The sequence below is a fragment of the Heptranchias perlo genome, chromosome 14, assembly GCF_035084215.1.
Source record: "Heptranchias perlo isolate sHepPer1 chromosome 14, sHepPer1.hap1, whole genome shotgun sequence".
NCBI lineage: Eukaryota > Metazoa > Chordata > Chondrichthyes > Hexanchiformes > Hexanchidae > Heptranchias > Heptranchias perlo.
The window spans coordinates 8,188,321-8,210,842 of record NC_090338.1 but is presented as its reverse complement, the minus strand read 5'-3'; the positions used below and the strand labels follow the sequence as shown (position 1 = coordinate 8,210,842).

Below are 22,522 nucleotides of genomic sequence, written 5' to 3'. Positions count from 1 at the left end.
AGAGTTCAGTATTAGGACCACTGCTGTTTTGATATGTATTAACGACCGAGAATTGAGTATGGAGGGTATAACTTCAACGTTTGCAGATGACACGAAACTCGAAAATGTAGTAAACAACTTCGAGGATAGCAACAGACTTCAGGAGGAAATAGACCAGGCTGGTTAAATGGGCAAATGCATGGCTGATGAAATGTGAAGTGATGCATTTTAGTGGGAAGAATGAAGAGAGGTAATATAAACTAATGGTACAATTTTAAAGGGGGTGCTGGAACAGAGGGACCTGGGGGTGCACAGACACGAATCTTTGAAGTTGGCAGGACAAGTTGAGTAGGCTGTTAAAAAGCATATGGGATCCTGGGCTTTATTAATAGAGGCACAAAGTATAAAAGCAAGGAAGTTATGTAAAACCGTTATAAAACAATGGTGAGTCCTCAGCTGGAATATTGTTTTAAATTCTGGGCACCACATTTTAGGCAAGATGTCAAGGCTTTAGAGAGGGTGCAGAAGAGATTTACTAGATTGGTGCCAGGGATGAGGGACTTCGGTTATGTGGAGAGACTGGAGAAGCTGACGTTGTTCTCCTTAGAACAGAGAAGGTTAAGAAGAGACTTGACAGAGGTGTCCAAAATCATGAGCGGTTTTGACAGAGTAAATAAGGGGAAACTGTTTCCAGTGCCAATAGAGTCGGTAACCACAGGACACGGATCTAATGTGATCGACAAATGAGCGAGAGGCCACATGAGGAAACATTTTTTTACGCAGCGAGTTTAAAGATCTGGAATGCACGAACTGAAAGAGTGGTGGAAGTAGCTTCAATTGTAAATTTCAGAAGCAATTTAAAAAATACTTGAAGGTAAAAAATTTACAGAACTATGGGGAAAGAGCAGGGGAATGGGACTAATTGGATAGCTTTTTCAAAGAGCCGGCACAGACAAGATGGGCCGAATGGTCTCCTCTTGTATTGCACCTACGATGTTACTATGAAATAGTAGGAACTGAGCATAGTTATCGTTAAATTTTGCGCGCTCCGGGTACCCAACACAATATGAAATGAACAGCTTCCATACCCAACAAATCAGTGTTTTATATCAAGTCTGTCGCAAAGCTGAGAAATTATTTATCTTTGATATCTTCAACTTAATTGCTTTATAATTTATTTTTCGACAATATTAACATTTGAGATAGAGGTATTTACTGAAACGCATCAACGTTATCACTGCATGCACTGATAAAGCCAAAGATTTTAATTCAACGTGGCATTGGAAAGAAAGACTTTGTTCTATGAAACGTTACAGTCACTGGTGAATGCATCCCAGGCCCTGAAATTATGCCTTGTGATACTAACCAGTTTAATATACATGCGATCCAACATGACAAAAGCAGCGAAAAGACGAATGACAGAGTGACACATTCATTGAAACAGAAAGTGAATCAAGTCAAAGTCAGCATTCATGCCAACGTTGATGCAGTATACAGTACTCAGTAATGTCACAAAAACGGCAGGTATCTTCAGCACTACGGACAAGTAGGATTATAGGAAAAGCAGCAAGCAATTTGGTCTATTAGAACTTCAACTACCAACGTGAGGATTTTGCATATACATAAAACTTACACATTAATTCACTGCATAACAGATAGCTCCTCACTAAAGTGAAATATCTGCGATTGCCAGCATAGCAATTGCTTATAAATTACTTTCTTGTGTTGGTGTCACAGGCACCCAAGTCATTGAAAGGCAAGGTAGGATGACAGGGCTTCAGAAATAGAAAATCACTTTTCGATGATTCTGGAGATAAACATACGGTATAACGATACCCTTCAGTCTGAACAGGCCCGGTATAATTTACTGGTTCGTTTACTGCAGGTCTCCGATTAAAAGCATCATTCGAATTGCTCCGTATGAAACAACAAATAGTCGAGCTGTAGTCATCAGCAATATTTCCGTCTTGTTTAAATTTCACGAAGATTAGAACAATGATGGTTACAAGAAACAAAAAGGAAGTTGATCCAAAAATAATGACTAAATAACGATTTAGAGGCGAAAAATACACCGAGAGTCTGGGTGTGTCCGTTCGTTCAGAAGATTTTTCAGTAACATTGGACGAGATTGAAAATGAAATTGTGGCCGTACTGGAGAGACTGGGCTGTCCATTGTCCTTCACACAGATCACAAGTCTTTCTGTGATGATGTCTTTGTCCATTACACTTCGAGTTGCTCTGATTTCCCCAGAGTGAAGCCCCACAGTGAACAGACTGGGATCAGTGGCCTGAGACAGTTGATAAGAAAGCCGTGAGTTCTGACCGGAATCGGCATCAGCCGCGGTGACCTTGGTGACCAAGTATCCTGGAAATATTGATTGCGGCGCAATCTCCACTGACGCTGAACTGTTCCAGGTTAACGGTGAAACAATAACTGGAGTATTGTCATTCTGGTCCAGGATAATAACATTCACGATGGCCGTGCTGCTCAGTGGGGGAGATACATCATCTTGAGCTTGAACTTTGATCTGGAAATGTTTCAGTTGCTCATAGTCAAAGGAGCGCAGCGCGTAAATGTTCCCATTTCTTGAGTTAATAGTGACGTAAGCAGACGCAGATACATCTGGAATCTGATTCTCCAGAATGGAATAGGAGACGTCCCCATTCTGATCCAAATCGGAATCTAAAGCAGTAACAGCAAATATAGAAGCACCTGGAGTATTGTTCTCCATCAGATACACATTATATGAGGATTGCGTAAATCTCGGCGCATTGTCATTTATATCAGTTACCGAAACCGAGATGGTTTTACTTGTTAAAAGAGGAGGAGACCCTCCGTCCCAAGCTGAAATGGAGATATTGTACAGTGGGGTCGTTTCTCGATCCAGAATATCATTGGTAACCAACTGATAATTATTTCTTAAAGGATTTTCAAGCTTAAACGGAATATTCACTGGAATCTGACACTGTACATGTCCATATTCGCCGGAATCTGGATCCGTTACACTGATCAGAGCTATCACAGTCCCCGGAGGAGCATCTTCCCGCACCGCGCGGGCCACCACTGTCACGTCTAACTCCGGGGCGTTATCATTCGTGTCAATTAATGCGACTACAACTTTGGCATGTCCTGTCATGCCGGCAGAACCATTGTCCACAGCTTGTACATCAAGTTCATAAACACTTGATTCCTCAAAATCCAGTACACCTTCAACTCTGATCTCTCCAGTTGCCGGGTGCAATTTGAACAACTCGCGAATCGCTTGGGACACGTGACTTGTGAAAGAATACCTCAGCTCAGCATTGATACCTTCATCTCGATCAGCAGCATTAATTTTTAACACCAATGTACCTTTGGTGGCGTTTTCTGCCACTCTCGCCCTGTAGATTTCATGATTGAATAAAGGCGCGTTATCATTGACGTCCACAACTGTAATGATAATCCGAGTTGTGCCTGATCTCTGAGGAATCCCATCGTCAATGGCCGTCAACACAAGATGAAAGGTTGACTGTTGCTCGCGGTCCAAGGATTTCTCTAATAACAGCTCGGCACTTTTACTCCCATCAGTTCTTTTCTGCACTTTGAGGCCGAAGTGCTCGTTTGGACTGATCTGGTAATTGCTGACCGTGTTTGTGCCCACGTCCGGATCGTGCGCGCTCTCGAGAGGAAAGCGCGCTCCTGGCGCAATTAATTCACTAATCTGCAGGGGGAATTCATTTTTCGGGAATCTGGGTGAATTATCATTTATATCTAGTATCTCCACTGCAACGGGATGTATTTCCAAAGGATTATTGAGCATTATTTTAAAGGAAAGGGAACAGGTTGAGCTTTGTCCACAAATCTGTTCTCTGTCGATTCTTTCATTAACAAATAAAATCCCATTCTCCAGATTTACCTCCATGTATTGCTTCCTGTCATTAGAGGCCAGCCGAAGCTTGCGAGCAGATAATTCCCAAATGTTTAGTTTTAAATCCTCGGCGATATTCCCAACAAAGGCCCCATTCTTCATCTCCTCGGGAATCGAGTAGCGAATTTGTACCGTAACCAAGTCCGACGCACAAAGCAGGAAAATAAAAAACGCCCCGCTGCTGATAGTATTCGCCATTGTTCTGGGCTTGATTTTCTGGTAAAATGTCACAATATTTTCCAATCGTTTACTTTAACTTGTGTCTTAACCCACAACAATTAGTCGAATATATATTTAAATACTGTTCTTGAAGCGAGAAAGGCAAACACTCAACCTGGGCAGCTTTTCTAAACATGTCCGCACAGCAGAAACGCAGGCACCGTCTGTCTCTTCGCTTCGGTTCTGTGTTTCCCTGAAGGGGAGGGGATAGATCTCTTGCAGCATCTCAGCTCCTTATTGGTAGACAGCGACACGAAGAGCCTCAACCAATAACTACAGCAACTGTTCTTAAAGCTATACTGTTTCGAAATTATTTGTAATGTAAAGAAACGGAATGTTTAGGAGCTATTAAAATCCTCTCAAAAGCTCATGTAATATTGTAGTTTATTTTGCTGTCTTATTTGTAAAATCAGTACAATATACTGTAGCAGCAGAAATCCTCAGCTTCCTCGCAATAACATCTTCCACATCATCAATAGTCGTTGATAATTCAAATCTATTTGTGATCCTCATAGCTGTACATATATCGTCCGATTTATTATTACTCAGTATTCCTTGTAGTTTACCTTACGCAATCTATAGATTACCATTAGGAGCATCCTGACACATGGGAGGAAACCTCCTGCTGTTGGGCAGTGCCGTCCAAGGTCTGAATCAATTTTGTAATACATGTAAGGACTTAGAGTATTTATTTTAAAAAGCCTTCCAATATGTATTTTGAGACGATGATTTTAGCTCATATTGAAGTTTTCGAATAGTCTTTTTTCGTTCATGATTAATATGTTCAGTTTCTTCAAAATAAGTTTTGCATGAAATTAAACATTTGCAAAATGTGATTGTATATTTCATTCTGAACAAATGCAGTTAATGTAAAATAAAGAAGGCATTTTTTCAGTAAATGGGCAACGTCACATAACTAGGAAGCATGTTAGTTCCATTGGCAGTATTGTAATCTTCAGGTCAGATAATAACAGGTCAGTATCGTATTCTGCATTAAATTTAGACATGGTGCGTCTTTAGCAAGTGAACGGGGATGATTTATTTATGTCTGGGCGGAGAAGTTCTTAATACTCCGTTCCTACATCTTTTCGAAGGCTGATTCCGAAAATTAGAGCCAGGCAGCTATTTTGGCTCCAACTGGATTTTCATTATTTCCAAGACCCAAAACAAAGCGTCGCTCAATTGCCACCAACTTCATGAAACACTGAAGTTTGTTACTTATATTTGAACCGAAAACAGCGCAATTGACTGCTGTAGATGTACTCACATCCTCATTTTTATGCGATAATTAACATGAATTTTCTGTATCGTTATAGAATCATAGGTTCATACAGCACAGAAGGAGGCCATTGAGCCTTTCATTCTTGAGTCCGTACTTTGAAAGAACGAACAATAAATTACACTCCCCCACTCTTTCCTCATGGACCTGCAAGTTTTTTTTTCATTTTCAAGTATTTATCCAATTCCTTTTTGAAAGTTACTGTTGAATCTACTGCCACCACACTTTCGGGCCGTGCATTTCAGATCACAACAACTCGTTGCCTCAACAAATCTCCTCATCTCCACCTGGTTCTTTAGCCATTGTCTTCAATCTGTGTCCTCTGGTTACCGACCCTTCTGCCAGTGGAAACTGTTTCCCGTTATTTACTTCATCCAAATCCCTCATAATTTTGAACATATATATCCAATTCCTTTTTGAAAGTTACTATTGAATCTGCTTCCACCGCCCTTTCCTGGCAGTGCATTCCAGATCATAACAACTCGCTGCCTAAGCAAATCTCCTCATCTCTGCTCGGTTCTTTCGCCATTGTCTTACGTCGATGTCCTCCAGTTACTGACCCTCCTGCCAGTGGAAACAGCTTCCCCTTACTTACTTTATCAAAACGCCTCATAAGATTGAACACCTCGATCAAATCTCCCCTTAGCCTTCGGTGCTCGAAGGACAACAATCCCAGCTTCTCTAATCGCTCCGCATAACTGAAGTCCTTCATCACTGGTATAGTTCAGGCAAAAATCTAATTCTGAGCGATAGTGACTACTAATTAGGTAGACTATCCTATTATTCAGAATTATAGTGAATGATCGTGAATGAAACTGCAGAGTAAACTCGCCATGCTCAGCCCTCCAATGATAAGAGAGGCCGTAGAGGATGTTCGAATAGTTTGTCAATCGGGGCCGTTTATGGCATCGAGGAATTAACAGCGAGGTCACTGACCAAATATGTCAAATTCCATTTTTTTAAAGTATTCTCGGATTTTTACTGCTGCTTTGGGGATTGAATTCTAGAACTCTGTCAATTATTCTGAGAAAACTGTATATATATTTATGTGTCAATAAGGGTCTGATGAGGGCGCTGCTGATATATCTAATGGACAGATTTCTGAAACTCAATACTAAATGAAGTCAATGAAAAGCAAAATCTGGCGGCAGAATATTAGACGGCCGAACCTCTACCGCCCGTTTTTTTTTTGCCACCACTTCATCTACCTTGTACTTAGCAGTATAGAGGTGGGATAATGAGGTTTCGTTGCACTTCGAGACGACCAGTGTTTTTGAGACAACGGATGCTGTCCTTGGCTTTAGTCGCACAGGGATTTAGGAGCACTGGGCACTTGACCGCGCTGCAATGGGGCTGTTGGAGTTTGGAAGCACTGGTGGGTGTGGGGTGCTGCAGCCGTTCAAGATATATTATTTTTTTGCTCCGAAATCAATGTTGAAAATATCATTTTTTTAATTCGTTCTTGGGATATGAGCGTCGCTGGCGAGGCCGGCATTTATTGCCCATCCCTAATTGCCCTTGAGAAAGTGGTGGTGAGCCGCCTTCTTGAACCGCTGCAGTCCATGTGGTGAAGGTTCTCCCACAGTGCTTTTAAGAAGGGAGTTCCAGGATTTTGACCCAGCGACGATGAAGGAACGGCGATATATTTCCAAGTCGGGATGTTGTGTGACTTGGAGGGGAACGTGCAGGTGGTCTTGTTTCCATGTACCTGCTGCTCTTATCCTTCGAGGTGGTAGAGGTTGCGGGTTTGGGAGGTGCTGTCGAAGAAGCCTTGGCGAGTTGCTGCAATGCATCCTGTGGATGGTACACACTGCAGCCACAGTGCGCCGGTGGTGAAGGGAGTGAATGTTTAGGGTGGTGGATTGGGTGCCAATCAAGTGGGCTGCTTTGTCTTGGATGGTGTCAAGCTTCTTGAGTGTTGTTGGAGCTGCACTCATCCAGGCAAGTGGAGAGTATTCCATCACACTCCTGACTTGTGCCTTGTAGATGGTGGAAAAGCTTTGAGGAGTCAGGGAGTAAGTCACTCGCCGCAGAATACCCAGCCTCTGGCCTGCTCTAGTAGCCACAGTATTTATATGGCTGGTCCAGTTAAGTTTCTGGTCAATGGTGACCCCCAGGATGTTGATGGTGGGGGATTTGGCGATGGTAATGCCGTTGAATGTCAAGTGCAGGTGGTTAGACTCACTCTTGTTGGAGATGGTCTTTAGCTGGCACTTGTCTGCCACGAATGTTACTTGCCACTGATCAGCCCAAGCCTGGATGTTGTCCAGGTCTTGCTGCATGCGGGCTCGGACTGCTTCATTATTTGAGGGGTTGCAAATGGAACTGAACACTGTGCAGTCATCAGCGAACATACACATTTCTTACCTATTGTTGGAGGATATATCATTGATGAAGCAGCTGAAGATGGTTGGGCATAGGACACTGCCTCAAGGAACTCCTGCAGCAATGTCCTGGGACTGAGATGATTGGCCACCAACAACCACTACCATCTTCCTTTGTGCGAGGTATCACTCTAGCCACTGGAGAGTTTTCCCCCTGATTCCCATTGACTTCAATTTTACGAGGGCTCCTTCGTGCCACACTCAGTCAAATGCTGCCTTGATGTCAAGGGCAGTCACTCTCACCTCACCTCTGGAATTCAGCTCTTTTGTCCATGTTTGGACCAAGGCTTAATGCAGTCTGTTGCCGAGTGGTCCTGACAGATCCCAAACTGAGCATCGGTGAGCAAGTTATTAGTGAGTAAGTGCCGCTTGATTACACTGTCGATGATACTTTCCATCACTTTGCTGATGATCAAGAGTAGACTGATTGGGTGGTAATTGGTTGGATTGGATTTGTCCTTCTTTTTGTGGACAGGACATACCTGCGCAATTTTCCACATTGTCGGGTAGATGCCAGTGTTGCAGCTGTACTGGAACAGCTTCGCTGGAGGCGCAGCTAGTTCTGGAGCACAAGTCTTCAGCACTACAGCCGGGATGTTGTCAGGGCCCATCGCCTTTGCTGTATCCAGTGCACTCAGCCGTTTCTTGATATCACGTGGAGTGAATCGAATTGACTGAAGACTGGCTTCCGTGATGGTGGGGATATCGGGAGGCGGCCAAGATGGATCATCCACTCGGCACATCTGGCTGAAGATGTTGCAAACGCTTCGGCCTTGTCTTTTGCACTCACGTGCTGGACTCCGCCATTCTTTTATGTTCAAGATATATTCATTTTTTGCTCCTAAATCAATGTTGAAAATATCATTAATCCACACTTGTCCAAGTGACTATTAATGTTGTCCCGGATTATCGTTCCTAAGCGCTTGTTTGCTCAATTATTTTAATTTAGTAGTGGATATCCAGTTGATTTGCCCAGGCAAAGTCAGGGCAAATCAATCTTCCCTCAGAGTCAATTAATAATATTGTAGCCGTTGTGATGAACATCCAAAACTTCTGGAGCTTTTGCAGCTCTAACTAGGGCCACGGTTGTGCAACTGCAGTCATCACTGTATGTGTCAGATGGAGTGTGTTGCAGATATGTATACAAATATGGGTAGAACGTGAGGTTTTTCTCGGTGGTGGTTTCCTGACATCTGTCAGAAGAGAAGGAGGCAAGGTCATGGTATGCATCGGCACGGGGTGTTGCGGGGGCGGATAATTCCCTATTCTAGCAACATTACCTTATAACATTCAAAGGGACCTCTCTACATTCTGAATTTTCTGTTTGATGATTGCTTCTGGACATGTATCTCTGTGTCTATTTCTCTCTTACACATCCATGTATTGTCGCCTGTTATCGGAGACCAGTCAATAATTCCCAAACATTTAGTACTAAATCCTCGGTGATATTCCCAACAAAGGTTCCATGATCCAGTTCCTCGGGAATCGAGAAGCGACTCTGTCCCGAAACCAGGTCCGACACAAAAAGCAGGAAAATAAATGACGCCCTGCTGCTGATTTTATTCGCCATATTTCTGGGCTTGGATTTGTTGCAAATATTGAAATATTTACCAAACATTAACTCATGTCTTATGCCACAACAATTATTCGAATATATATCTACGTATTAATATTGAACCGAGAAATGCAAAGACTCAGCTTTTCTGAACACGGTCATACAGCATAAAACCAGGCATGGTCTGCTTCTTCGATTCTGTTCTGTGTTTCCCTGGTGGACGAAGGGGTCGATCTCTTGCACCTTCTCATCTCCTCATTGGTAGACAGTGACACGAAGAACCTCAACCAGTACCTTCAACAACTATTCTTGAAGCTCGACTGTTTCGAAATTCTGTATAATGTACCGAAAGTTATATTTACGAGTGTACAATTAAAATTATCCTGACGAGCACGCATGAAAATGTTATTTTATTTTGTCGTGTTTTTCTAAAAGTCGATTTAACGTACTATGTGCAGTCGAAATTCTGCGGTTCCTGGTGTCATCTTCCACGTCACCAATAGTCGCTGATGGCTTATCGCCATATTGCCATCCTGACAGTCACAGACTGTCTATTATTACTCACTAGCACTTACAATTTACCTGACGCAACTTATACATTACCTGTCGTAACATCCTAATCATAGATCTGCGAAATTAGTAACACTGCAGCAGCACCATGTAAGGTCTGAATAAATTTGGCAATATTTGTATGATATGAGTGCATTTGTATAATAGATGCGTTCAATATATGTTTCGCGAGGATAATTCGAGCTAACATTGGAGTTTTGGAAGAATTTTTTTTTTTATTTTACTTAAGGTTATGCATTACAGGTACATTTTCCTAACAATTATTTTGCACGAAGTTAATTATGAGCAAAATGTGGTTGTACTTTACCTTCGGAACAAGTGCAGTAATGCAAAATATAAAAAAGTGGTTTCAGTCGAAGAAAACATCACATAACCAGATAGCATGCTTGTTCCACTGGCAGAATGACTTTCTTCCAGTCAGATAATAACAGGTGAGCATCGTGCGTCTTTAGCAAGTTGAATTGACTGGTTTATGTTCAGGCTAAGAACTTTATAGTCGTCTGATCCTCAATCTTGTAGGAGAGACTGAATCCGAAACTTAGAGCTGGGGAGCTATTTTGGCTCCATGTGTATTTTAGTTATATCCAAGACCCACAGAAAATGTCGCTAAATTACAACCAACACGATAAAAGTGTCATTTGTTCGTTACATTTCAACTTATATCAGCGCATTTGACTGCTAATAATGTCCACACACCTCGTCTTCTCTTTGCGATAATTACCACGAGTGCTATGATTTCCTGACTGAAAGTGTGACGAAGAATTGTGTATATTGCTGTGACAAAAATCTGATTCTCAGCTATAGAGACCAGAAAGTGCGTTGATTCATTTAGATGTTCCGAGTCATCGAGGCGGAAACTGCAGCGCAGACTTTTCCACTCTCTATGTTGGGCCCTTCAAAAATAGCAGAGGCTTTAAAGGATGATCTGAAAGAGATGTCAAGCAGAATTATGAAAACTTTTTGAAGGGGTTCTGATGCACAGGCACAATAGTAGGCACGTTTGAAAAGTTTTACATTTTAATATTAATAAAACTGCGCCAGGTTACCACTCTTAGACACATCTTAAATACATCGATAAATATTTTTATTGCAAAAAATAATGAACGATTGCGCTCTGTTAAACTGCCGGATTCCACTGATTCTTGGAACATTTTATAATTGTAATTATGTTAATGCATTTATGTTAACCCAGCCAGCCCAATTTTCGGGCGCACTTTGCGCCCAATTGCAAAAGCGTAAATTCAGTGCTATTCGCTTTTCCGTTCACAGATCAAGCTTCTGGCTATGACCACATCCTCCATTGTTCACAACATGTCAATCCTTCAGCTTTGCAGAGAATTGGAATTGAAAATTTAGATTAACTAAAGTAACCTTCTATTCACGGTTGCATAACCAAATCAAAATTAGCCCTGAAATGATTGTCCTTTTTCATTCGTTGTATGTTCAACACGTATATATTTTTATTGTTAAATCAATGTTAAAAATATCATGAGTAGGCTTTTGAAGATGCCTGTTTGGTATTTTTACTGAGATCACGAACAACGGTGAAAATTTCCCATGTGCGTTTAATTGTAAGCCCATTCTTCATAAACGCATTCACAATTCCGCAATATTTAGTGCTCAAATGAAATCCCTTCATCTGACGATTCACATCCACGTACAATACAGTACATATTTCAGAGCTCTTTGGTGGTATCGGATAGCCGATTAAACATCACACCGACGCTCAATGCCAGTGACGATGGCTTTCAATCATTAGCGCGGTGTAATCTCTGTTGAAACGTCGCGTACAGAGGTGACATATTATTTGATGACACTGACGTGATAAGCAAGTCATCTGGGTTGTGATCAAATGATTATTATCAAGGTCACATTGGCGTTCAATGTCTGGATGCGTATGTTCTGTACTTGAACTGGGATCTGTAAGTATTTGAGTTTGTCAAGGGAACGCAAACTATAAGACGACGATCATAAGAGCGGATAGTTACATTTATATTTAGAAATGGAGTCACAGGCACAAGTGTTGAAAATCAAAGCTTGGTGTGGTGTTATTTATATTGGTAAACTGTTCTGAAGAATAGGAAAGGTGAACAGCAAAACCCTGCCTTTATGCGGCGCTTTTCATGCAAAATGTCCGAGGGCGTAATCGTTCAAAAAATGGTGGCTGAGACAAAGAAGTGGCAACTGGAAGGTGTGACCAAAAGTTGGACAAAAAGGTGAGGTTTAGTGAGGATCTTGGAGGAGCAGAGATAGGGGGACATAGTGATGCACTTTCGCAATGTTGGACCTTGGTGGCTGAAGGCACAGCCGCAATGGTGGTGGGGGCATGGGTGAAGGGAAGGGTCTGAAATGGAGGCCAGAGTCGGTGCAATGTATATCCTGGGATGGAGATTGTAGAGGTGAAGGAGGTTGCAGCAATAGGGAAGAGGGACGCCATGAAGAAATTTGAATATAAGGATGAGAATTTAAAATTTGAGGCGTCGGGGGCCAGGAGTAAATGGAGATCACCGGGAACGGCATCATGGGTGAGCTGTACCTGATGTTGGATATGGATAGCAAAGTTTTAGATGAGCTGAATATCATGGGGCATGGAGGAATAGAGGCCGCCCAGTAGAGCACAGCAATAGTTGAGGTTGGAGCTGATAAAGGCATGGATGAGGATTTCATCAACAGGTGGACTGAGGTAGGGGCAGCAGTGGGTGAAGTTATGAATGTGGAAACAGACAGTCTTTGCGAGGGGGAAGAAATCAAGATTTGAAGCAGAGCTCTGGTAGAATAGGACGCAGAGGTTGTGAACAGTTTAATTCTGCCTGAGACAATGACTAAGCATGGAGATGGAATTAATTGCAAGGATACCGAGTTTGCAGCTGGAGAATACCGTCGACGCCTTTCTTCTTCCCAATGTTTAAGTCGAGGAAATTCCAGCTCATCCAAGACTGAATGTCCGTCAAGCAATCCAGCAGAAGGCTGTAGCATTTCCATTTGAATAATACTATTACAGCGAGACCAGCAGAAGGCTGAAGCAATTGTGCAGGAGATGAGTCACTCGCCACTGAATACCCAGCCTCTGACCCACCCTTGTCGCCACAGTATTTATATGGCTGGTCCAGTTAAGTTTCTAGTCAATGGTGACCCCCCGGATGTTGCTGATGGAGGATTCGGCGATGGTGAATGCCGTTGAATGGCAAGGGGAGGTGGGTAGATTCCCTCTTGTTGCAGAAGGTCACGGCCTGACACTTGTCTGGAGCGAAAGTTATTTGCCACTTATCAGCCCAAACCTGGATGTTGTCCAGGTCTTGTTGCATGCGGGCACGGACTGCTTCATTATCTGAGGGGTTGCGAATGGAACTGAACAATGTGCAATCGTGAGCAAGCATCCCCATTTCTGACCTTATGATGGACGGAAGGTCATTGATGAAGCAGCTGAAGATGGTTGGGCCTCGGACACTGCCCTGAGGAACTCCTGCAGCAATGGCCTGGTGCTGAAATTTTCGGCCTCCAAAAATACTTCTTCTTCCTTTGTGCGAGGTACGACTCCAGCAACTGGAGAGTTATCCCCCTGATTCGCATTGACTTCAATTTTACGAGGGCACCTTGGTGCCATATTCAGTCAAATGCTGCCTTGATGTCAAGGGCAGTCACTCTCACCACACCTCTGGAATTCACCTCTTTTGTCCAAGTTTGGACCAAGGCTGTAATAAGGTCTGGAGCCGAGTTGTTCGGGCGGAACCCAAACTGAGCATCGGTGAGCAGGTTATTGGTGAGTAAGTGCTGCTTGATTGCACTTTGATGACACCTTCCATCACTTTGCTGATGATTGAGAGTAGACTGATGTGGTGGTAATTGGATAGATTGGATTTGTCCTGCTTCATGTGGACAGGACATACATGGGCAATTGCATGTGCGTCGATGCATGTAGCATGGTAAATAGGGCTTGTGAGCTTCAGGCTCAAGTCGCCACATCGGGCTATGATAAAGTGATAATAACAGAGACTTGTCTCACAGAACGGGAGGATTGGGTACTTTATATTCCCTGCTAAAAGGTATTCAGGAAAGAGAGGGAAGAAAAGAAAGGTGGAGCTGGTGGCAGTATTGATCAAAGAAACTCTTATCCAATGGAAAGGGGTAATGTAGTTTTGGGGGCAAAGAAAGAATCTACTTGATTAGAATTAAGGAAAAATGGAGGAGCTATTACGTTACTCGGTGTATATATAGACCACCATATAGTGGGAAGTAGATAGAGAAGAACATTTGCAGGCAAGTTACAGAAAGATGCAAGAATTATTGTGTACTAATAATGGGCGACTTCAATTATCCCAGTATAGACTGGAACAGTAACCGTGTATAGGGCCAAGAGGGGGAGGAAATCCTGAAATGTGTCCAAGAGAACTTTCTGGAATACTGTGTTTCCAGTCCATCCAGGAAGGAAACAATGCTGGATCTCGTTCCGGGGAATGAAGTGGGGAAGGTGGAGCATGTCTCAGTGGGAGAGCATTTGGGGGCACAGTCATCATAATATCATCAGGTTTAGAATAGTTATGGAAAAGGACAAGGAACAATCAATGTGAAAATGCTTAACTGGAGGATGGCAGATTTCAGTGACTTAAAAGGGGATCTTGACCAGATGGATTGGAATCAAAAATTGTTCGGCAAAACTTTAATTAAACAATGGCATTTAAGAAGGAGTTGGTTCCGGTACAGAGTAGACATATGCCTGAGAAGAAAGGAAGGACATCCAAAGCTTGAGCTCCCCAAAGGTATAGAAATTAAAATTAAACAGAAAAAGGGTGCTAATGAGAAATGTAAAGTTGATATTACAGTAGAGAACCAGGCTGGATACAGAAGGTGCAGATGACATCTAAAGAAGGGTATAAGAGGGGCAAAGAGAGAGTATGAGAATAGATTAGCAGCTAACAGAAGAGGCAGCCAAAAAATATTTTATAAACGTATACATAGTAAAAGGGTAGTGAAAGGAAGCGTGGGACCGATTATGGACCAAAAAGGAGATCTTCTTGTGGAGGCAGAGGGCATGGCTGAGGCATTAAATGAATACGTAGCAACCGTCTTCACTACAAAAGAGGATACTGCCATTGTAGCAGCAAAAGAGGAGCATGTAGCGATACTTCATAGGATAAAAATTGAAAAGAGGGGATACTTAAAAGATTGGCAGTAATCAAAGTTGAAAAGTCATCCAGTCCAGATGGGATATATCCAAGGCTCCTGGGGGAAGTAAAGGTGGAAATTGCAGAGGCTCTGGCCATAATCCTCCAATCCTACTTAGAAATGTGGGTGCTGCTGGAGGACTGGAGCGCTGCAACTGCTACACCCCTGTTCAAAAAAGGGGACAAGGATAAACTCAGCAATTACAGGCCAGTCCACCTCATGTTGGTGGTGTGAAAACTTCTGGAGACAACAATCCGGAACAAAATAATTCAGCACTTGGAAAAGCATAGCCTAATAAATGAAAGTCAGCACTAATTTCTTAAAGCAAAATCGTGTTTGACTAACTTGTTTGAGTCCTTTGATGAAGTATCAGAAAGGTTTGAAGAGCGTAATGCAGTTTGAAACCCATGAGATTAAAAGGACAGTATCAGCGTAGATACAAAATTGACTAGGTGTCTGAAAGCGGAGTAGTGGTGAACAGTTGTTTTTCAGAGTGGAGGGAAATATGCAGTTGTGTTCCCCGGGTTCAGTATTAGGACCACTGCTGATTTGATATTTATTAACGACCTTGAATTGAGTATGTAGGGTATAACTTCAACGTTTGCAGATGACACGAAACTCGAAAATGTAGTAAACAACGTAGAGGATAGCAACAGACTTCAGGAGGACATAAACTAGACTGGTTAATGGGCAAATGCATGGCAGATCAAATGTGAAGTGATGCATTTTGGGAGGAAGAACGAAGAGAGGCAAGATGAACAAATGGTTCAATTTTAAAGTGGGTGCAGCAACAGGGGGACCTGGGGGTGCACATACACGAATCTTTGAAGTTGGCAGGACAAGTTGAGAAGGCTGTTAAAAAGCATATGGGATCCTGGGCTTTATTAATAGAGGCATAAAGTATAAAAGCAGGGAAGTTATGTAAAAGCGTTATACACAATGGTTAGGCCTCAGCTGGAGTATTGTTTGCAATTCTGGGCACCACATTTTAGGCAGGATGTCAAGGCTTCAGAGAGGGTGCAGAAGAGATTTACTGGATTGGTGCCAGGGATGAGGGACTTCAGTTATGTGGAGAGACTGGAGAAGCTGACGTTCTCCTCAGAACAAAGAAGGTTAAGGAGAGACTTGACAGATGTGTCCAAAATCTTGAGCGATTTTGACAGAGTAAATCAGGGAGAAACTTTTTCCATTGCCAATAGAGTCGGTAACCACAGGACACGGATTTGATGTGATCGACAAATGAGCCAGAGGACATATGAGGAAACATTATTTTTACGCAGCAAATTTAATTATCTGGAATGCACTACCTCAAAGGATGGTGGAAGCAGCTTCAATTGTAACTTTCAGAAGCAATTTAAAAAATACTTGAAGGTAATAAAATTACAGAACTATGGGGAAAGAGCAGGGGAATGGGACGAATTGGATAGCTTTTCAAAGAGACGGCACAGACATGATGGACCGAATGGTCTCCTCCTGTGTTGTATCTACGATGATACTATGAAATAGTAGGAACTGAGCACACTTATGATTTAGTTTTGCGCGCTCCGGGTACCCAACACAATATGAAACGAACAGCTAACATACCCAACAAATCAGTGTTTTACATCAAGTCTGTAGCAAAGCTGAGAAATTATTTATCTTTGACATCTTCAACTTGATTGCAATATATTTTATTTTTGGAAAATATTAACATTTGAGATAAAGGTATTTACTGAAACACATCAACGTTATCACTGCATGCACTGATAAAGCCAAAGATTTTAATACAGCGTGGCATTAGAAAGAAAGACTTTGTTCTATGAAACGTTACAGTCACTGGTGAATGCATCCCAGGCCCTGAAATTATGCATTGTGATACTAATATACATGCGATCCAACATGACAAAAGCAGCGAAAAGACGAATGACACGTGACACATTCATTGAAACAGAAAGTGAATCAAGTCAAAATCAGCTTTCATGCAAACGTTAATGCAGCATACACTACTCAGGAATGTCACAAAAACGGTAGGTATATTCAGCACCACGGACAAGTAGGATTATAGGAAAAGCAGCAAGCAATTTGGTCTATTAACCTTCAACTACCAACGTGAGGATTTTGCAGATACATAAAACTTACACATTAATTCACTGCATAACATTTAGCTCCTCACGAAACATCTGCTATTGCCAGCATGGAAATTGCTTATAAATTATTTTCTTGCGTTGGTGTCCCGGACACCCAAGTCATTGAAAGGCAAGGTAGGATGACAGGGCTTCAGAAATAGAAAATCACTTTTGGATGATTCTGGAGATAAACACACGGTATAACGATAACCTTCAGTCTGAACAGGCCCGGTATAATTTATTGGTTCGTTTACTGCAGGTCTCCGATTAAAAGCATCATTCGAATTGCTCCGTATGAAACAACAAATAGTCGAGCTGCAGTCTTCAGCAATATTTCCGTCTTGTTTAAACTTCACGACGACTAGAAAAATGATGGTTACAAGAAACAAAAAGGAAGTTGATCCTAAAATAATGACTAAATAACGATTTAGAGGCGAAAAATACTCCGAGATTCTGGGTGTGTCCGTTCGTTCAGAAGATTTTTCAGTAACATTGGACGAGATTGAAAATGAAATTGTGGCCGTACTGGAGAGACTGGGCTGTCCATTGTCCTTCACACAGATCACAAGTCTTTCTGTGATGATGTCTTTGTCCATTACACTTCGAGTTGCTCTGATTTCCCCAGAGTTAAGCCCCACAGTGAACAGATTGGGATCAGTGGCCTCCAACAGTTGATAAGAAAGCCGAGAGTTCTGACCGGAATCGGCATCAGCAGCGGTTACCTTGGTGACCAAGTATCCTGGAAATACTGATTGCGGCGCAATCTCCACTGACGCTGAACTGTTCCACGTTAAAGGTGAAACAATAACTGGAGTATTGTCATTCTGGTCCAAGATAATAACATTCACGATGGCCGTGCTGCTCAGTGGGGGAGATACATCATCTTGAGCTTGAACTTTGATCTGGAAATGTTTCAGTTGCTCATAGTCAAAGGAGCGCAGCGCGTAAATGTTCCCATTTCTTGAGTTAATAGTGAAGTAGGCAGACGCAGATACATCGAGAATCTGATTCTCCAGAATGGAATAAGAGACTTCCCCATTCCGATCCAAATCTGAATCTAAAGCGGTAACAGCAAATATAGAAGCACCTGGAGTATTGTTCTCCATCAGATACACATTATATGAGGATTGCGTAAACCTCGGCGCATTGTCATTTATATCAGTTACCGAAACCGAGATGGTTTTAGTTGTTGAAAGAGGAGGAGACCCTCCGTCCCAAGCTGAAATGGAGATGTTGTACAGTGGGGCCGTTTCTCGATCCAGAATATCATTGGTAACCAACTTATAATTATCTCTTAAAGGATTTTCAAGCTTAAACGGAATATTCACTGGAATCTGACACTGTACATGTCCATATTCTCCGGAATCTGGATCCGTTACACTGATCAGAGCTAGCACAGTCCCTGGGGGAGCATCTTCCCGCACCGCGCGGGCCACCACTGTCACGTCTAACACCGGGGCGTTATCATTCGTGTCAATTAATGCGACTACAACTTTGGCGTGTCCTGTCATGCCGACAGAACCATTGTCCACAGCCTGTACATCAAGTTCATAAACACTTGATTCCTCAAAATCCAGTACACCTTCAACTCTGATCTCTCCAGTTACCGGGTGCAATTTGAACAACTCGCGAATCGTTTGGGACACGTGACTTCTGAAAGAATACGTCAGTTCAGCATTGGTACCTTCATCCAAATCAGCAGCAATAATTTTTATCACCAAGGTACCTTTGGGGGCGTTTTCTGCTACACTCGCCCTGTAGATTTCATGATCGAATAAAGGCGCGTTATCATTGACGTCCACAACTGTAATGATAATCCGAGTTGTGCCTGATCTCTGAGGAATCCCATCGTCAATGGCCGTCAACACAAGATGAAAGGTTGACTGTTGCTCGCGGTCCAAGGGCTTCTCTAATAACAGCTCGGCACTTTTACTCCCATCAGTCCTTGTCTGCACTTTGAGGCCGAAGTGCTCGTTTGGACTGATCTGGTAATTGCTGACTGTGTTTGTGCCCACGTCCGGATCGTGCGCGCTCTCGAGAGGAAAGCGCGCTCCTGGCGCAATGAATTCATTAATCTGCAGGGAGAATTCATTTTTCGGGAATCTGGGTGAATTATCATTTATATCTAGTATCTCCACTGCAACGGGATGTATTTCCAAAGGATTATTGAGCATTATTTTGAAAGAAAGTGAACAGGTTGAGCTTTGCCCACAAACATGTTCTCTGTCGATTCTTTCATTAACAAATAAAATCCCATTCTCCAGATTTACCTCCATGTATTGCTTCCTGTCATTAGAGGCCAGCCGAAGCTTGCGAGTCAATAATTCCCAAATGTTTAGTTTTAAATCCTCGGCGATATTCCCAACAAAGGCCCCATTCTTCATCTCCTCGGGAATCGAGTAGCGAATTTGTCCCGTAACCAAGTCCGACGTACAAAGCAGGAAAATAAAAAACGCCCCGCTGCTGATTGTGTTCGCCATTGTTCTGGGCTTGATTTTCTGGTAAAATGTAAAAATGTTTTACAATCGTTTACATTACCTTGTGTCTTAAGCCACAAGAATTAGTCGAATATATATTTGAATTCTGATCTTGAAGCGAGAAAGGCAAACACTCAACAAGGCAGCTTTTCTAAACATGTCCGCAAAGCAGAAACGCAGGCACCGTCTGTCTCATCGCTTCGGTTCTGTGTTTCCCTGAAGAGGAGGGGCGAGATCTCTTGCAGTATATCAGCTCCTTATTGGTAGACAGCGACACGAAGAGCCTCAACCAATAACTACAGCAACTGTTCTTAAAGCTATACTGTTTCGAAATTATTTGTTATATAAAGAAACGGAATGTTTAGGAGCAATTAAAATCCCCTCAAAAGCTCATGTAATATTGTAGTTTATTTTGCTGTCTTATTTGTAAAATCAGTACAATATACTGTAGCAGCAGAAATCCTCAGAATCTTCGCAATAACATCTTCCACATCATCAATAGTCGCTGATAATTCAAATCCATTTGTGAACCTGATCGCCGTACATATATCGTCCGATTTATCATTACTCAGTGTTCCTTGTAGTTTACCTAATGCAATCTATAGATTACCATTCGGAGCATCCTGACACATGGGAGGAAACCTCCTGCTGTTGGGCAGCGCGGTCCAAGGTCTGAATCAATTTAGCAATACTTGTAAGGATTTAGAGTATTTATTTTAAAAAGCCTTCCAATACATATTTTGAGACGATGATTATAGCTCATATTGAAGTTTTCGAATTGTCCTTTTTATTTGAATTCAGTTCGTGATTCATATGTTCAGTTTCTTCAAAATAAGTTTTGCATGAAATTAAACATTCGCAAAATGTGATTGTATATTTCATTCTGAACAAATGCAGTTAATGTAAAAAAAAGGCATGTTTTCAGTAAACAGTCAACGTCACATAATTAGTAAGTATGTTGGTTCCATTGGCAGTATCGTAATCTTCAGGTCACATCATAACAGGTCAGTATCGTATTCTGCATTAAATTTAGACATGGTACGTCTTTAGCAAGTGAACAGGGCTGATTTATTTATGTCCGGGCAGAGAAGTTCTTAACACTCCGTTCCTACATCTTTTAGAAGGCTGATTCCGAAAATTAGAGCCAGGGAGCTATTTTGGCTCCAATTGGATTTTCATTATTTCCAAGACCCAAACAAAGCATCGCTCAATTGCCACCAAGTTCATGAAAAAGTATAATTTGTTACTTATATTTGAACCAAAAACAGCGCAATTGATTGCTGTATATGCACTCACACCCTGATTTGTATGCGATGATTACCATGAATGTTCTGTATCGTTGTCGAATCATAGGTTCACACATTACAGAAGGAGGCCATTCAGCCTTTCATTCTTGTGTCCACACTTTGAAAGAACGAACAATAAATTACACTCTCCCATTCTTTCCCCATAGACCTGCAAGTTTTTTTTTCCTTTTCAAGTATTTATCCAATTCCATTTTGAAAGTTACTGTTGAATCTGCTTCCACCACACTTTCGGGCCGTGCATTCCAGATCATAACAACTCGCTGCCTCAACAAATCTCCTCATCTCCACCTGGTTCTTTAGTCATTGTCTTAAATCTGTGCCCTCTGATTACCGACCCTTCTGCCAGTGGAAACAGTTTCCCCTTACTTACTTTATCAAAACGCCTCATAATTTTGAACACCTCTATCAAATCTCCCCTTAACCTTTGGTGCTCTAAGGAGAACAATCCCAGCTTCTCTAGTCGCTCCACAAAACTTAAGTCCTTCATCACTGGTATAGTTGAGGCAAAAATTTGATTCTGAGCCATAGTGACTACTGATTAGGTCCACTATCCTATCATTCAGAATCATAGTGAATGATCGTGAATGAAACTACAGAGTAAACTGCACCACTCGCCATGCTCAGCCCTCCAATGCGGCCGTAGAGGATGTTCTAAAAGTTTGTTAATAGGGGCCGTTTATGACATCGAGGAATTAACATCGGGGTCACTGACCAAATAAGGCAAATTCCATTTTTTTAATGTATTCTCGGATTATAACTGCTGCTTTTTGGATTGATTCCTAGAACTCTGTCAATTATTCTGAGAAAACTGTATATATGTTTATGTGTCAATAAGGGACTGAGGGGGGCGATGCTTATATATCCAATGGACAGATTTCTGAAACTCGATAACAAATGAAAGCAAAATCTGGCTGCAGAATATTAGACGGCCGAACCTCTACCGCCCATTTTTTTTGCTTCCACTTTATCTACCTTGTACTTAGCAGTATAGAGGTGGGAGAATGAGGTTTAGTTGCACTTCGAGGCGACCACTGCTTTTCAGACAACGGGTGCTGTCCTTGGCTTTTGTCGCACTTGGATTTGGGAGCGCTGGGGACTTGACGGCGCTGCAGTGGGGCTGCTGGAGTTTGGAAGCACTGGTGGATGTGGGGTGCTGCAGCGGTTCAAGATATATTAATTTTTTGCTCCTAAATTAATGTTGAAAATATATATTTTTTTTCGTTCATGGGATGTGGGCGTCGCTGGCGAGGACGGCATTTATTGCCCATCACTAATTGCCCTTGAGAAGGTGGTGGTGAGCCGCCTTCTTGAACCGCTGCAGTCCGTGTGGTGTTAGGAAGGGAGTTCCAGGATTTTGACCCAGCGACGATGAAGGAACGGCGATATATTTCCAAGTCGGGATGTTGTGTGACTTGGAGGGGAACGTGCAGGTGGTGTTGTTCCCATGTACCTGCTGCCCTTGTCCTTCTAGGTGGTAGAGGTCGCGGGTTTGGGAGAAGCTGTCGAAGAAGCCTTGGCGAGTTGCTGCAACGCATCCTGTGGATGGTACACACTGCAGCCAATGTGCGCACGTGGT

At 42.3% G+C, this 22,522-nt stretch overlaps 2 protein-coding genes across 2 annotated transcripts; both read right to left on the bottom strand.

The window, feature by feature from the left end:
• Positions 1-1,166: 1,166 nt before the first annotated feature.
• On the bottom strand, positions 1,167-4,240 carry LOC137332047 (protocadherin-10-like). The gene has a single exon (XM_067995773.1). It carries the CDS (start codon positions 4,083-4,085, stop codon positions 1,692-1,694), a length of 2,394 nt encoding a protein of 797 aa, XP_067851874.1. The 5' UTR covers positions 4,086-4,240; the 3' UTR covers positions 1,167-1,691.
• A 12,482-nt stretch (positions 4,241-16,722) lies between these two features.
• Positions 16,723-19,796, bottom strand: LOC137332046 (protocadherin-10-like). Its single transcript, XM_067995772.1, has one exon. The coding sequence runs from the start codon at positions 19,640-19,642 to the stop codon at positions 17,249-17,251; it is 2,394 nt and encodes a 797-aa protein (XP_067851873.1). The 5' UTR covers positions 19,643-19,796; the 3' UTR covers positions 16,723-17,248.
• Between the last annotated feature and the right edge of the window lie 2,726 nt (positions 19,797-22,522).

Bases quoted from the DNA above. Each gene is read 5' to 3' on its own strand.
- LOC137332047 (XM_067995773.1), bottom strand. From the start codon at position 4,085: ATGGCGAATACTATCAGCAGCGGGGCGTTTTTTATTTTCCTGCTTTGT.
- LOC137332046 (XM_067995772.1), bottom strand. From the start codon at position 19,642: ATGGCGAACACAATCAGCAGCGGGGCGTTTTTTATTTTCCTGCTTTGT.